At 36.4% G+C, this 14,046-nt stretch overlaps 1 protein-coding gene across 1 annotated transcript in view; it reads left to right on the top strand.

The window, feature by feature from the left end:
- The window catches only part of RYR2 (ryanodine receptor 2), a 341,359-nt gene that overhangs the window by 217,753 nt on the left and 109,560 nt on the right, over positions 1-14,046 (top strand). Inside the window, exons 55-60 of the mRNA XM_050893208.1 lie at positions 120-209; positions 1,316-1,453; positions 3,700-3,777; positions 6,722-6,797; positions 9,461-9,587; positions 12,977-13,092. Of these exons, the coding sequence (XP_050749165.1) occupies positions 120-209; positions 1,316-1,453; positions 3,700-3,777; positions 6,722-6,797; positions 9,461-9,587; positions 12,977-13,092 (625 nt within the window). The remainder of the gene's footprint in view (positions 1-119; positions 210-1,315; positions 1,454-3,699; positions 3,778-6,721; positions 6,798-9,460; positions 9,588-12,976; positions 13,093-14,046) is intronic.

The raw sequence follows: 14,046 nt of genomic DNA, 5'->3' as shown, positions 1-14,046 counted from the left end.
AAATTTTAAGAGAACAGCTCTGCAGAAGCATTGTTCAGTTCCTTTGTACCAATAAAAATAGAATTTTTCATAATTTTTTGCTTTTCCCCGTTTTTTCCTCTCATTATTACTATTTTCAGTTTGCCAATGGATGGACGTATGGTGAAACGTATTCTGAATCTGCAAAAGTGCAACCATTAATGAAACAATATAAGTTACTATCTGAAAAGGTAAGGAATTTGTTCATTCTTGATCCAGGGTGATTGAAAGATTGCTTCATTCACTGTGAAAATATCACCTTGTGCTTACATCACTTCTAAAAAATTTGTTTAGAGTACGTCAGCTAATGTGTGATTGTTGCTTTCCTCAAAATCTCAAAAAGAGATAGAAGGGTTTTATTGTACAATAAATAGGCCACTCAACCTGTTTTCTCTCATGGCTGAATTTACATGGCAGAACTTGTGGTGAAACTGAGGTCTCATATTGCCAGTATATTTTTACAGTAAGGTCATACAGGAATGCGTACTTGCTTAGTGAAGACTTAGGTTTAGGCTTTGTCTGGTCTCCAGCAGAGGGCCATGAAGATGATTAGAAGGCTGGAGAACTTGATAAATGAAGCAAGGCTGAAGGAACCGGGTTTGTTCAGCTTAAAGAAGAGAAAGCTGATGGGGGTATAATCTCGTTTTCCCAGTAACTAAATGCTAGTTATAGAGAAGATGGATGTATTCTCTTCACAGGGATGCACAGTGACAGGACAAGAGGCAATGGGTGTAAGTTTCATGACAACTTAAACATTGGAATAGGTTGTCCAGAGAAATGGTGAAATCACCTGCACTGCAAATATTCAAGGCATGACATGGCAAGCCCTAGATAACCTAATCTTGATAACCGTTGATAACCCAACTAGATTATCTTATCTGACCTCAACAGAAGGTTGAGCCAGATGATGTCCAGAGGTCCATTGCAACATAGACTTTTTTTATGATTCTATGATTATGGTTTTTTGTTTCGTGTAGTAGACAAAACACTGCATTACTCCTGATAATCACGGCTCCACCTTGGAGTTCATATCTGAGCAAGCCATTAAGAGGGTTATCCCTATGATCATCAGCTTCCTGCAGGGCCAGAATTCTTCTGCCCACCTCTGAAATGATAAATAAATTTTTTGATATCTTATATGATTCATTTGCTTCTTTGCAGTATCCCTGGGCCATAAGGGCTGATTTCAGTACATTTCTTTGCATCTCAGTATAACCAGGCAAAAGCCCAATGGTTATTTTTTGCTCTGTACAGGTACATAATAAACAAGGCAATTATTGCGTGTGCATTCTTCTAGGAGAAAGAAATTTATCGATGGCCAATCAAAGAATCACTAAAAACTATGCTGGCATGGGGATGGCGAATTGAAAGAACACGGGAGGGAGATTCCATGGCACTGTATAATCGGACGCGTCGCATATCTCAAACCAGTCAAGTGAGCCATTTTATTAAAAACTTATTTTAAAAAAAGTCATGCAAAATCTGCTGTCCAATCTTTGATTTTAGAAGTGATGAAATAAACCCGTAGCATAAAAATATGTGAAAGCATTTTTCACAAGCAATTGTACAATTCTGAAGATTGGTTTGGATCTCTATTCACTGAAGCTGGAACTTTCTTTCCCTCTTCCAAAGTAATATGTTAATAAACATTTTCAAGAAAACTGAACAAAACTGAAATAGGAATGTATTTGTTCACTTGATTTAAAGTTAAGTACATTATTTAGGGGAATTATTTACATCAGTAGGTGATTATGCATTAATAGTGAGTATTAATATGATTTTAGTCTGCTATTTTTTGGAATTTGGTGGCTATGGATGCCTTTAAGCATGTTAAGAAATAAAGTACATATAAAAATTATTTTTATTTCTTTTTTTAAGGAAAATTAATACAAACATCAATGTTAATGCAGCATAAAGTTTACATCTATAGACAGCCAAAATTCTGAATTTTTTTTTTTTCCCTTTAGAATAGCCTTCTTAAATCAAAATGCCGTAAGGATAAAATGGAGAAATACTGGCACAGTATTCTCTTAGAGCTCCATATACTTTGCAATTAAACTGGGGAGGGGAGAAAAATCCCCCTCTCATTCACACAGACACACATGGAGCCAAACAATGGGGGAAATAAAATGGAGGGAAAAAATCTTTCCCTCTTCTTTCCACTCAGCTCTGCTCTATTTACATGTGTGAGTGGTGATATGCCTGTGAAAAATGAGCAGTTGAACCTGCCTCTCTGCTCTCTATAGACACTAGAAAGTGTATAGCAAGTGATTTGATTTAGCACTTGGGCTAAACTACACATTATAGTTTGAACACTGTAATTGCCTTCCAAAATTCTTGACTTCCAAATTTCCTGTCTTTTGGGTGTTTATAATGCCAGCCCCAAAGACTATGCTGACAGAGATGTTCGTATATACTTTAAGCATAAGGAGCTCATTAGAATGAATAGCTTTACAGTTGAGATTCAAATTATATCAACATATGAAAACAGCTTTTGTAGCTAAGTTAGTCTTCCCTTACTATAATGAAATTACATAACTTTTCTAGAAGAGTTTCTGAAGCCCAGAATATTTCTATATTTCAGAGTACACTGTCATATTGATACTCATACTGTGTTTAAAATGTGTTGTGCTGTCATCACACACACACACACAAAATAGCATTTTCCTGTGTGCAGCTGAGAAATTTTAAGTATATTTAATCAGTATCTTCATGTTAATGTAACAATGCTTGCATTGTTTGCTTTAGAAAACAATACTTTATCAGTATTTATTTACTGTATGCTGCTTGTATGTCCTTTGTGTTATTCTCTATTAAAAATACCTGCCTTTTGAAAGGAGGCCTTTGAACTTCTAGGCCTTGTACATGCTCATATACATGCATATGAAAATAATATTGGACATAGGAACAAAATTCTGGACTGTTCTTTCTAAAGGAAGATGTACCTGTAGGGAACATGCATCTGTTATGGCAGAATCCATAGAGGAAAGCCCAGCAATGCCCCTTTTCTACCCACATTTCTTGAATCAGTGGCTTGCCATCCAGGGAATCTCCGTCATTGTTTATCCTTCTTCAAACATTTGTGTCAATGTAACAAGCAAACCTGTGACAAATTTAGGCAGTAGAAAGAAAGAATGACAAAATGATGATATTTTCTGAGTGGGGAGGGGGGACAGAAGGAAAAAGATATGTATTTAGTAAATTCTATTCCTACATGTAGAAATAGGGTTGAAAAGCCAAATTCAAAGTTCGATTTTTGCCTGAATTCACCTTAAACTAAATTGTCTGAGATTTCACCTGCTGAGAAAAAAAAGATCTCTAGAAAATGCAGAGATTTAATCATAACATATAGTTAATAGGACAGGATATAGTACAGCATTATCCACAATAAGTTCAACTCTTAAACAAGTTCAAGTGAAATTTGCATTTGAATGAAGGGGAGTTGTGTCTGATGGCTGTCTGTCTTGGGGAACAAAATATGTAGACCTTTGCCTAAATCTCACTTAAGTTTACCACCCTTGATGTATTTTCAGTTGGGCTACATAGGATCCTTTTGCTCTGTAGAGATATACAAGTAACTTTTTCCTTAAGTTCTTTCATTACTTTCAGTATCTTGTTAATGTTAACTTCTTCATATCAAATGCTTGTATAACTCCACTGTTTTGCACATTTGTCATTCAGATCTCTGTAGATACAGCCCATGGTTACACTCCTCGAGCAATTGACATGAGCAATGTCACCCTCTCCAGAGACTTACATGTAAGTCAGAAACACTTAATAAGCCTAACCTTTTTTTACAATTTAATTTTTTCTTTTCTGCTAGTTTATTTTAAACAAATTTGGTGCCTTATGTTACTTTCTTTGATATGCTTTGATTTTGGTTTGTTGTGGGGTTTTGTTTTTTTTATCTTTTTCATCATTGCTCTTTGATCCTCTGTTGCTTTAAAAAAACATGGTTCATGTTGAAAAGCTTCAAAGTTTATTTTAGTCCTGGATTGATTTTTCCCAGCTCTCTCTGTGAACATCTGTCGTTTTGAAGAGAATCCTGTTTAGAGCAGCTTGCAGCATCAGCTTTTTTCTGTTTATCGTTCATTTCTCCACCATCTTCCCACAACATTTTGTCATTGTTCTTTTTTCTAAACTGAAGAAATAAGAATCAGGAACCATTGTTAGAACAAATATTGTGAGAATAGAGAAAGAAGAAGTTGGGGGTAGGATTTTGACAGATCTATCAGTAGACTGCTGTTATTTGGAACAATATTTTTTAGGTGGTAAACAAATGATGTTTCTGTCTTTAGAAAGTTAGGGGTTTTCTCATGGTGTTTCATGGAGTATGGTGCTAGTTTTTACAGTCTACTGATTTACTGTGAGTATGGTTACAATATTATGTAGATAGTTTTAAATTAGTTAGCATTTGTGTTTGTACCAGTCTAGTGATGGCAACATGGCATTCAAAGCTGGCTACAAACAAATCCTGAAACACAGGGTTAAGTTTGCCCATACTGAGCTCTGTCATAGTGCAGTGAAACAAGCAGCAGTAGTAATTGGCTAACTGTACGGTATATACTATACTGTGCCTCTGATCAAATTCTCACACTGGATTTCCCATCCTTGATTCCTATCTTGTAGTTTCCAGTTTTATATTTCTAACCATTATAGATTGCTGACTAGCTTTACAATAATAAGAATTTGCTGCCAATTAACAACCATACTTGCGTTAAAACATTCAGTAGATTGCTGATCATTCCAAAGAGTTAATAAAATTGATAATTGAATAACACTACTTCTATCATTACACTCTTACCTTAACTGATGGAACAGCTTCATTATAATTACATCATTTAACATTTGTGTAGACTCAGTGTAGTGAAAAGGCTATGCAGACTTTGTTTAATGCTCATGAAACAACTCCTGATGTGAACATCATCATAGTATTATGATGCAGTAAACCAAACCCAGAGAAAAGTAACTATCCTGTCACAAACCACAAAAGAAATGGCATTAGAACTTTTATTACTCCCCTGTTTACTCTTTTATGCTATACCCTTTAACATTTGTCATTAATTTTATTTCCTTTGTAGTCCTCAGCTATAAAGCAGAGCTGGTTGGCTTTATGATTCATTTGTCCTTAATTATGAAGAGAGGTCTTCTTTGAAACCAGCTTCAAAATCTGTTATTTGAAAGCTCAGCAAGTTTAATTCAAATGCAATTTCAGGTATTAATTGTCCTGATACTGTGATTCAGGAAATATCCAAACATGGTATTAATGAGATCTGAGTGTTAAAAATCAACTGTATGTAATTCTGAACTTTTTTTAAATGTTTATTTAAAGTTGGAGTTCAGGGTTAGATTCTTCAATCTTGTTTTAAATTGCTGGGAAAAGTTAGTTGTTTTGAACAAAGTTGTTTGTTTTTTTCCACTAGCACATAAGAATCGGTGCTATTTAATGTTTACATAATCCTGTGCATATACTGTGCTAGCAGGGATCATGACCATGTCTGAAACTGTAAGTCTGGGAAATACTTCTCATTTTGGTCTTAAGTTGTCGCCTGGTCACATCCTGGCTCCATAAGTAGCTAGGTCTTGCTCTGAGACCATCCTCATAGCACCCTGCTTTGCAAGGAAGGAAAACCCAGACTACACTACATTCTTCCAAGGTCCTAATCTGGATTATCAAAACAGCAGGACCAGAGTGTGCATCATAGAAGGCATCTACCATACAGGAGAGATATGTGTAATAATGGATCCACTGGAGAAAAGTTATGAAACAAATTGTCCTATAGACAAACAAGATATGGCCGAAAAGTTTCAAGTTGTTATCTGAATTCATGAGTATTCTGCCAAATAAAGAAGTTGGTATTCAGAAATACTGGTTACTCAAAACCCTTATTGAAGATGAGAAGAATGTTTCTGTAGGTCCATGAAAGAAAAGTGAAATCTACAGAAAATTCCACCACTGCATACAACTAGAGAGTATACAATCAGGAGGACAGGAGAGGTGCGTTTAAAAAGTTGTTTCATGTTGAAATAGTGGTTCCTACTAGTTAGAGACTGGAGAGCTTGTCTGTGTTTTGCTTAGTTTGGTGTCTAGCTTCTAGTTTACCAGTCTGAAAGAGTTTGTTTTATAGGAAGAATTTACTTATCTATGGTGCACACTGGAGGAGAATTTCATGCTGAATAAAAAACTGTGGCTGTGTCTATGGAGTCCCTAGTAAAATGGTTGGTGCTTTTAACAGTGTGCTCACACAAATGAGTATCCGCCTCGACCAGGCTATATCTATGGGTTTATAGTCAGCCTGCCGCAGCCAGCAGGAACAATCTTGATTCCGTCCTCTGGCTTACTGTTCTTTGTTTCCCTTACCAGGGCCTTCAGGGGGTTTTTGCTGGCATTGTTTTGAGAATCAAGTCCCCGTCTGACACCCCAGTACTCTTTCCAGACTATACTCCTCTTTGTGGTTCTCCCTTTTTCATATTAACAGTTTTCTCTTCAGCATCAGGTTCCTAATTCCTATACATATACCCATCCTACCCAAATTCTGTATCATAATTTTTCAATAAAAACTCATTTTCAGTGAACCATTACAGTGTAATTGTACTGAACCTCCCAGAGAACAAAACTTGTTATTTAATATCAACCAGAAAATTGTCTTTCTTGGGGGTTAACCATTGCAACACATATCACTAAGGTCTCCATTTTCCTAAGGCTATGGCTGAGATGATGGCTGAAAACTACCATAACATATGGGCAAAGAAAAAGAAAATGGAGCTTGAAGCAAAAGGTAATATTAACTATAGGTATTTACAGTATTTTAAGTTCTCTATGATTAGCTTAGGTCATGTATTTGAGAAAACAAATTGTAAAAAAAAAAAAAAAAAGAACAGCAAATATAAATTGACAAAGAAGAAACAACAAAGTATCTATTGTTAATTAAATATTTTGTGATTTTTAGTGCCTGAAAGTTTTTATAGTATTGAGTGTAACAGTTCCTGTTGAAGTAGTTTACCAGTTCAAATATATCAAAGGAAGAGAAGTCAAAGCTTGTAAATAAATTTAAGCTACACTAATAAATTTTCCTTCTAGCATTAATCTTTCAGACTATTGCCCAGTGGGCTCTGATTTCATTTGAATTACTTCTTTTATTGCAGGTAGATCTAAAAGGGTGTTTACTAAGAACTGCACATATCATGTATTGAATTGACAAGTGGATAAACCTAGAGCAGATTCTTGATTCCACATAAAATTTGCATGTGCTCCATGATCTCTGCTTACCTAAATGACAAATTTTGTCATGTATTGTGTAACTTACTGTTTTTCCTCTGTGTTAAAATAATTTCTTTACTTATTTATGTTAAAGCTAAATTTTTTTTTCTGTAGATAACATTATATTTGTACATGGAGGAAACAATATTTGGAGAAACAGCAAGTTGTCATTTGCAAATGGCTGAAGCTAGGGTTTTGTCTTATCCAAAGGTGTCAAGTCTAATTGTATGCACCAAACTTGGCCTTTTTTTTTTTTTTTAATTGTATGCTTGCTTTTTTTTATTAGTTGTAAGCTTCCAGGAAAGATACAGTAGTTAAGGTTTTATGAAAAAGTAAAGTTCCACCTGGAAGTGCCTGTGATAAATCACTATGAATTTCGATGCCCTTAATTATATTTGCCCTTAATACAGCTTTTATTTTAATTTTTATAGCCTTTTTTAAAAAACTTTCTTCAGGATAAGTAGCCACAGGATGGGCTAAGTCCAGGAAATCATAGTCTACAGGAAGACTAGATATTTAAATGGATCTACTGTATTTGGCAGCTTTGAAAGCAGATTTTTGCCTCTGAGCAGCACTTCAATGAGAACACTGTATAGTATTTGTAGTGTTGTGCAAAGGAGCATAGTACTGAGAAGGCCAGAGGTGGCTATAGTGAATGAAGGAGTGGCTTCTAATGGAGAGTTTCTTCGTGTGAAAAGTAGATGTATTTGTCAGCTCAGCAAAACCTGCCCCTCAAGAATGTGGGGTTTTTCCTCCAGTATATACATATGCTAGTCTTGAAATATTTTTTTATATATGTGTAAAGAACAGAACAGTAATGCGGACTTCACATACAGAATACTCCTATTTTTCATTTAAGGCTTTTCACATACACAAGTATGTTAGCCACCTGAAAATTGCAAGTGTCATTCCCCTTCACTGAACACTTTGCGTGTGTTAGTTATAGTTGAATGATCTATTAGAGTCTTAATGACTTCTCTAGATAGGGCATGTATGCTTACTATGCTTATATGTATTTTTGCATGTCTGTCTTCAGCTGTAATAAGATGGAATTAGATCACATTTGCGATAATAGAATAAAACCCAATCATCCCAATGTTAAAGGCTGTACTATGTAAAAAACCCCAAACCAAACAACCCCCCCCCCCCATCAGACGTGCCCACTAGGTTACCATTTTGCATGTACTTAAATGGATTCAGGCAGGACTAATGGAAAATTTTAGAATATGTGGCTTACAAAGTCACCTAAGGATATGTCTCCAATATTTTCTAGAGGGAATTTGTTCCTTTTTTTAGTATTATTACTAGAGACTTGCTGTAGTAGTTTTTCTGAGATAAGTCTGATCATTAGCCTTACAATTTCCTGGGGTTTTGTAGCAATTATCATAGGAATTTGTTGTGTTCTGCTCTATGATGGTGATTTTAGAAGGTGAAATCCTAAGAATGTTGCTTTTTATGCGGATATTTATATTAATAATAGCAATTTTATTCTCCTGCCAAATTAACTATCTACCTTCAGAGAGTTATCAATACGTCAGCTATTTGTAAGCAATACAAATGCAGTTTATTCTGTTTACCTCTCTGTTTTGGCAGCATTCTTTTGATCAGATTGGACAGTGGTCTGAACCACATTTGAATAATGTACTATAATTTTCTGTCTTTAATTTATTACTAGAAAGTAGAACTGTATCACTGTCATATTTTTAGATATGCGTATATCTTGGTAAACTCCATGAACCCTTTTTGCTGTCATCAGAATGTTTAAAAGCAGGACTCTGTATATGTTTATATATTTGTTTATATCTTGGTTTTCTTATGAAATGATCTGTTATTTATTGAAATATTTTCAGTTTCATTAGATGAAGTTGTAATTATAATACACATTCGTAACAGTTAAGCACTTTTTTCTTCTTTAAGGGCTTTTGCAGTAGGTTCAACATATTTACCTGGCACTTGCAGCAATTGATTATGTTAGAACTATGCTTGCAGCCACGTCTTAAGTTTCTATCTGAATATTTTTTAGGTTTGTGTAAAGAAACAGAAAAGTGCATTGTTGTTATTTCAGACTAGATTTTACTGTAACGTGCTATGTATTATTATGACATTGCTTTTACGTACCGGGACTTACCATGTCAACAAATAACTCTCTAACTGCTTTTTAATTCCCTTGGTGTTCCATAGTAGGAGGAGGCAACCATCCTCTTCTTGTTCCTTATGATACACTCACAGCCAAAGAAAAAGCCAAAGACAGAGAAAAAGCACAGGATATTCTGAAATTTCTACAGATTAATGGATATGTTGTCTCCAGGTAATTCTCTGTTCAGTATTAGTGTCACCGAAGGTTTCTAATACTCCTCAGTAGCTTTTTTTTTTTTTTTTAATTAAAAGAAAAATCTGTGGTCATTTTTAGGTTTCAGTACCTGGGAGTCAGGATGAGCTCCTTCATATAGAACATTGTAAGGAAGAAATGGTTTATGGAGTTAGTTGCAGGGTTTTTGGAAGGCACAAGCAGAGTTCTTCAGAATCTCTGCGTGTCTTCTGCCTCTCCTCTCAACTTTGCAGCATGCTTTTTCTTTCTGGTGTGTCTCCGTACATACAACTGTTAGTAAACTTGTTAATTTTCTACAAGTGATAGAATTATTAAGTCTTCATTACAGGTCAGGCACATGCACTTCTCTAGGAATTTCTAGGCAATTGCTTTGATAAGACAGACCATTTTATTTCTAAAATCTACTACTCATTTCTTGCAACTGAGTTAATTTGTACTGTTATTAAAATATTTTAAAAGTGAAAAGTGATGTTTTTAAAAAGTTTTTTTTAAACAATCCACAGAGTAAATGTAATAATAGTGAATAAATGTAGTAATCAACAGAACATTCATAATTCAGTATGTATACATGCTATTCTCTGCAGAATAATATACATAATTCCTTTTGGTTTTAATAGGACATGTTTACCTACTAAATGCAGCGTGAATAAAATTTTAATTAAATTGGAGGCTTGTCTGCCTCATCAGCATGGCTTAGGAAATGTGAGTCACGAGGAAAGGCTGAAAGCATATCTGAGATTTGTATGACTTGAACATTAGTAAGTGAATGAAACAGTCTCAGAGATGGATTTAAGTAATCATTGTGAACTAATTAGCTTAGCACATCTACTTAAAATCTGCCTACTTCCTTTATTTTATATCACATATGAAATTCAGCCCATTTATAGAGTCCCACAGCTAATCTAATAATTCTAGGTACAATCAGGGTAGCTGGAATAATTCGATTTACTTCCCTTCGATGGAGTAGGGTGTACAAAGAAGGATGTCAGTCAGCAAAGGTGTCTTTTCTCATCCCCTGTCAAAATGACAAAAGACTCCTCAGCTATATTCAAGGTTACATGTTTCTTTTTGACTAATCCTTTTTATTTCTGTCTAACTTAAACACAAGTGAAAAGTGGTTTTTGGAGGAGTGGAAGGCTAAGAGGGATGGTAAGATAATTGTTAACTTGGACACACCCATCATCCAGTAAATAGTTCCTGCTGCATCTACATCCTCCTGTGCTAGTCAAATGCAGGTTTTTCTATCAAGTTAAACTCAATGTACCTGCTGCTCCTGTGACCACCATGCTGTCTAAACAAACAAGCATCTGATTCATGTTTTTCTTTGGTCTGCTTGCCACTTGACTTTCTGCCACGTATGCCTTGCACACATTTCTTTCCAGTCTTTTATTTGACAGTGACCATTCTAGTCTAGTGCACCCTTATGTAGATGGGGTTTAGGGAAGATACAAACACTTGCCCCCAGCCAAAACCAGCACACAAGCACATGGCACTCAGGCGCATGGCCTGTGACCCATGGTCCCGCTCGAGCTGCTGGTGCTGAGCCCCTCACTTGCCTTACTGACACTGCCCCCCCACATTAGCTGTTTTGTGGGACACAGCATTCCCACACCAGTGGCTGGCAACTGGGACTCCCACTTACTCCAGTTACAGACACCACAGACCAGGAGTGCCTTACCTTCCCCACTGTCTGACTCCAATTGCTAGTACCAAAGCCATTCACGCCAGTCCCCTGCAGTAGCTGGCACTCTGGGCTCAAAGTCTGTAGGACCCATAGAGATGTTCCCAAAAGCTATGGCCTCTCCAACTACTGATGCTGAGACCCTCATTCACTCCTGTTGCTGGCACCACAGGCCTGGGGGCACCTACACCCCAAGTCTGACTCAAGTTGCTGACCCAGTATCCACTCACGCTGGTCTTGCCAGTAGCTGGCACTTAGTCCTCACAGCACACACATACACATGGGATAGGGAGTGAGATTACACAGAGAGATAGCTGAGAAAGGATTTAATAAGAAGACAGGACATACTCTAGTGATGAGGTGCAGGGCTCAGTCAGACAACTGTGTTGACAGGCCATGGTTTACATGTGACCGGCCCCTTTTATACCCCTTTTTGTCTTTTCTCTCCTTTGCTCTTCCTCGATCCTCCTCCTCTGCACATTCCATCATTAGTTTGTGTAGTTCCACTGACCTGCCTCAAATATTCCAAATCCTCATGTTCTTCATGTCCCCTCCTCTTAGGAGTTACAAGGCCAGGTGGCCCTCTCCAAAGCTGTGCCTGAAATTTCTTAATGGCCCATTAATTAGTAACTGGAGGCTTTCGGTCTCCAGCGTTGTCTGCTTTATCCCTTGTCTACCAAGTTTGTGTCTCTATGTGTTCTTGTTTATGGCTTCACTCTTATTACTCCTTTTGCATTGAGAAGGTCCTTGATCAGATAATCTTAATGAAGTAGACACTATTGTACCCTTACAAGTATCAGCTGACAAAGCTGTTTTAGTTCCAGAATCTCTTTTTCTGAAACTGAAGCCTACCATCAACAACGTTCTGATTTAAAGCAGAAATGTGCACTACATAGGCAGTTATATTCAGTAGGTATACTTTTTTAACTTGCAAAATAACTGAGTACTAATGTACTTGGTGCCTCTGACAGTGAGGTGACTGACTCCCTTGCTGGTTAAGCATGGCTTCTTCATGTGCCATCATTAAAGTCCTGATCCTGCAAAATCAAGGCTTATGTCATTGCCAGCTTGTTGCTAGCAGACATCAGGCCACATCATGGAACCACCCTCTGCAGATTCATACTTGTTGAAAGAAGATACGCTTTTCATATCAGACTAGTAACTATGATGGAACATACTGGAAAAGGTAAACCGCAATTCCATCACTTTGTTTTGGTTTTCCCCTGATTTTTCACAAATGCTACATAGCTATTCAAAGTTCTTCTATTACAAACAGACTTTTGGGGAAAAGTTATGATGAGGGAGACTAGATTTACTTCTGGTTTGGTTGCTTAAATCAAAGTATTTCGGCGGTTTCAAAACTCCCTCACCGAAGAATCAATCCCTGGAGAGAAATATAAGACAGTAATGCCTTACAAGTAAGGGAAAGAAATTACCATGATACTGGATTAATCTGATTGACTGGTCTCATTTTTCTGTAACCTACTTGGGAAATCTGAGTTGTATCTTAACAAATTGCTCAAAACCTAAATAAGCGTAAGAGTACTATTTACTTCAAGCACAGAACAATTCTTATGTTAATAAGCAGTTAATCATTACTAAAGAAAATGGCGGCAGACTACATGGAGAGGTAAGACTGTTTTGAGTCCTTCTGCATGTGTGAAAATTGACTTGCTTCTTTTTACAGAGGACTTAAGGACCTGGAATTAGACACACCTTCCATTGAGAAACGCTTTGCCTACAGTTTCCTTCAGCAACTTATAAGATATGTGGATGAAGCCCATCAGTACATTCTGGAGTTTGGTATAGTACTCCTTGTGCATTTTCTTAGGAATTATTGACTAAGATGTTTGGTATTATAAAAACAATTAGAAAATTTCCAAAAATGACACATTCTGGACTAGGAGTTTTCCCTCTAGTTTCCTATAGTTGATGAAGATGATGAATTTTGGAAAGTTATGTAGTTCACATATTCATTCCAGTTTCCCATATTCATTCATCAGATGGAAAGTGTTCAGCCAAAATTTATAATGACTTTCATTCTTTGAAAAACAAAACTAGCTGCCTCCTTGTATTTATGCACAAATTTATAATCTTTCACATGTGCACATTAATATTTACTATTCACATGTAATCGCCTTTTCACAGAACAAATTAAACCAGTCATTTTTACCGTTCTGAAATTTTCTCTGGAGGAGGAAGTTGAGTAGAGAAACTTCTTTAACAAGCTCCCACAATGGGAATGTTCTTTCACAAACACCCAGCATGTGTTTCATCAACAGTGCTATGAAGGAAAGGATTTGACTTGATCTGCTTTTGTTAAAGATAAAAAAAATAAAAGTTTGGTGACCCAAGTCAGCTTCTTACATGAGCAGTAAAAGCCAAAAAACCTGGCCCGATGCAGCTTCTGTGTGACCAGAGTTGCAATGCCACATAACATATACCATGCCTCATGTCTAGGCATAGATGCTGTAATTGACAGTATTAATGGCAGGAACAGCAGGGAGATTGAATAAATCAACACTCATCTAAAAGCCTGTCTAGCTTTAAAGTGGAAAATATCAAATTTATGAATTATTATATGCCATGGTTACTTACAGTAGCAAAAGTCTGGCCTTGATAACTCATTGGGTTACTTCTGCTGCTAATGCCTGAGTATCATGGCTTCATTCTACTTAATTACATAGATTTGGCATAACTGCAAGAATGATCATGAACAAATACTGAAACAGTAGAAACACTGGTGGAACAAATACC

Source organism: Gymnogyps californianus, chromosome 3, assembly GCF_018139145.2.
Source record: "Gymnogyps californianus isolate 813 chromosome 3, ASM1813914v2, whole genome shotgun sequence".
NCBI lineage: Eukaryota > Metazoa > Chordata > Aves > Accipitriformes > Cathartidae > Gymnogyps > Gymnogyps californianus.
Note: the sequence above shows the minus strand (reverse complement) of the source record. Positions and strands in the feature narration are given on the sequence as shown.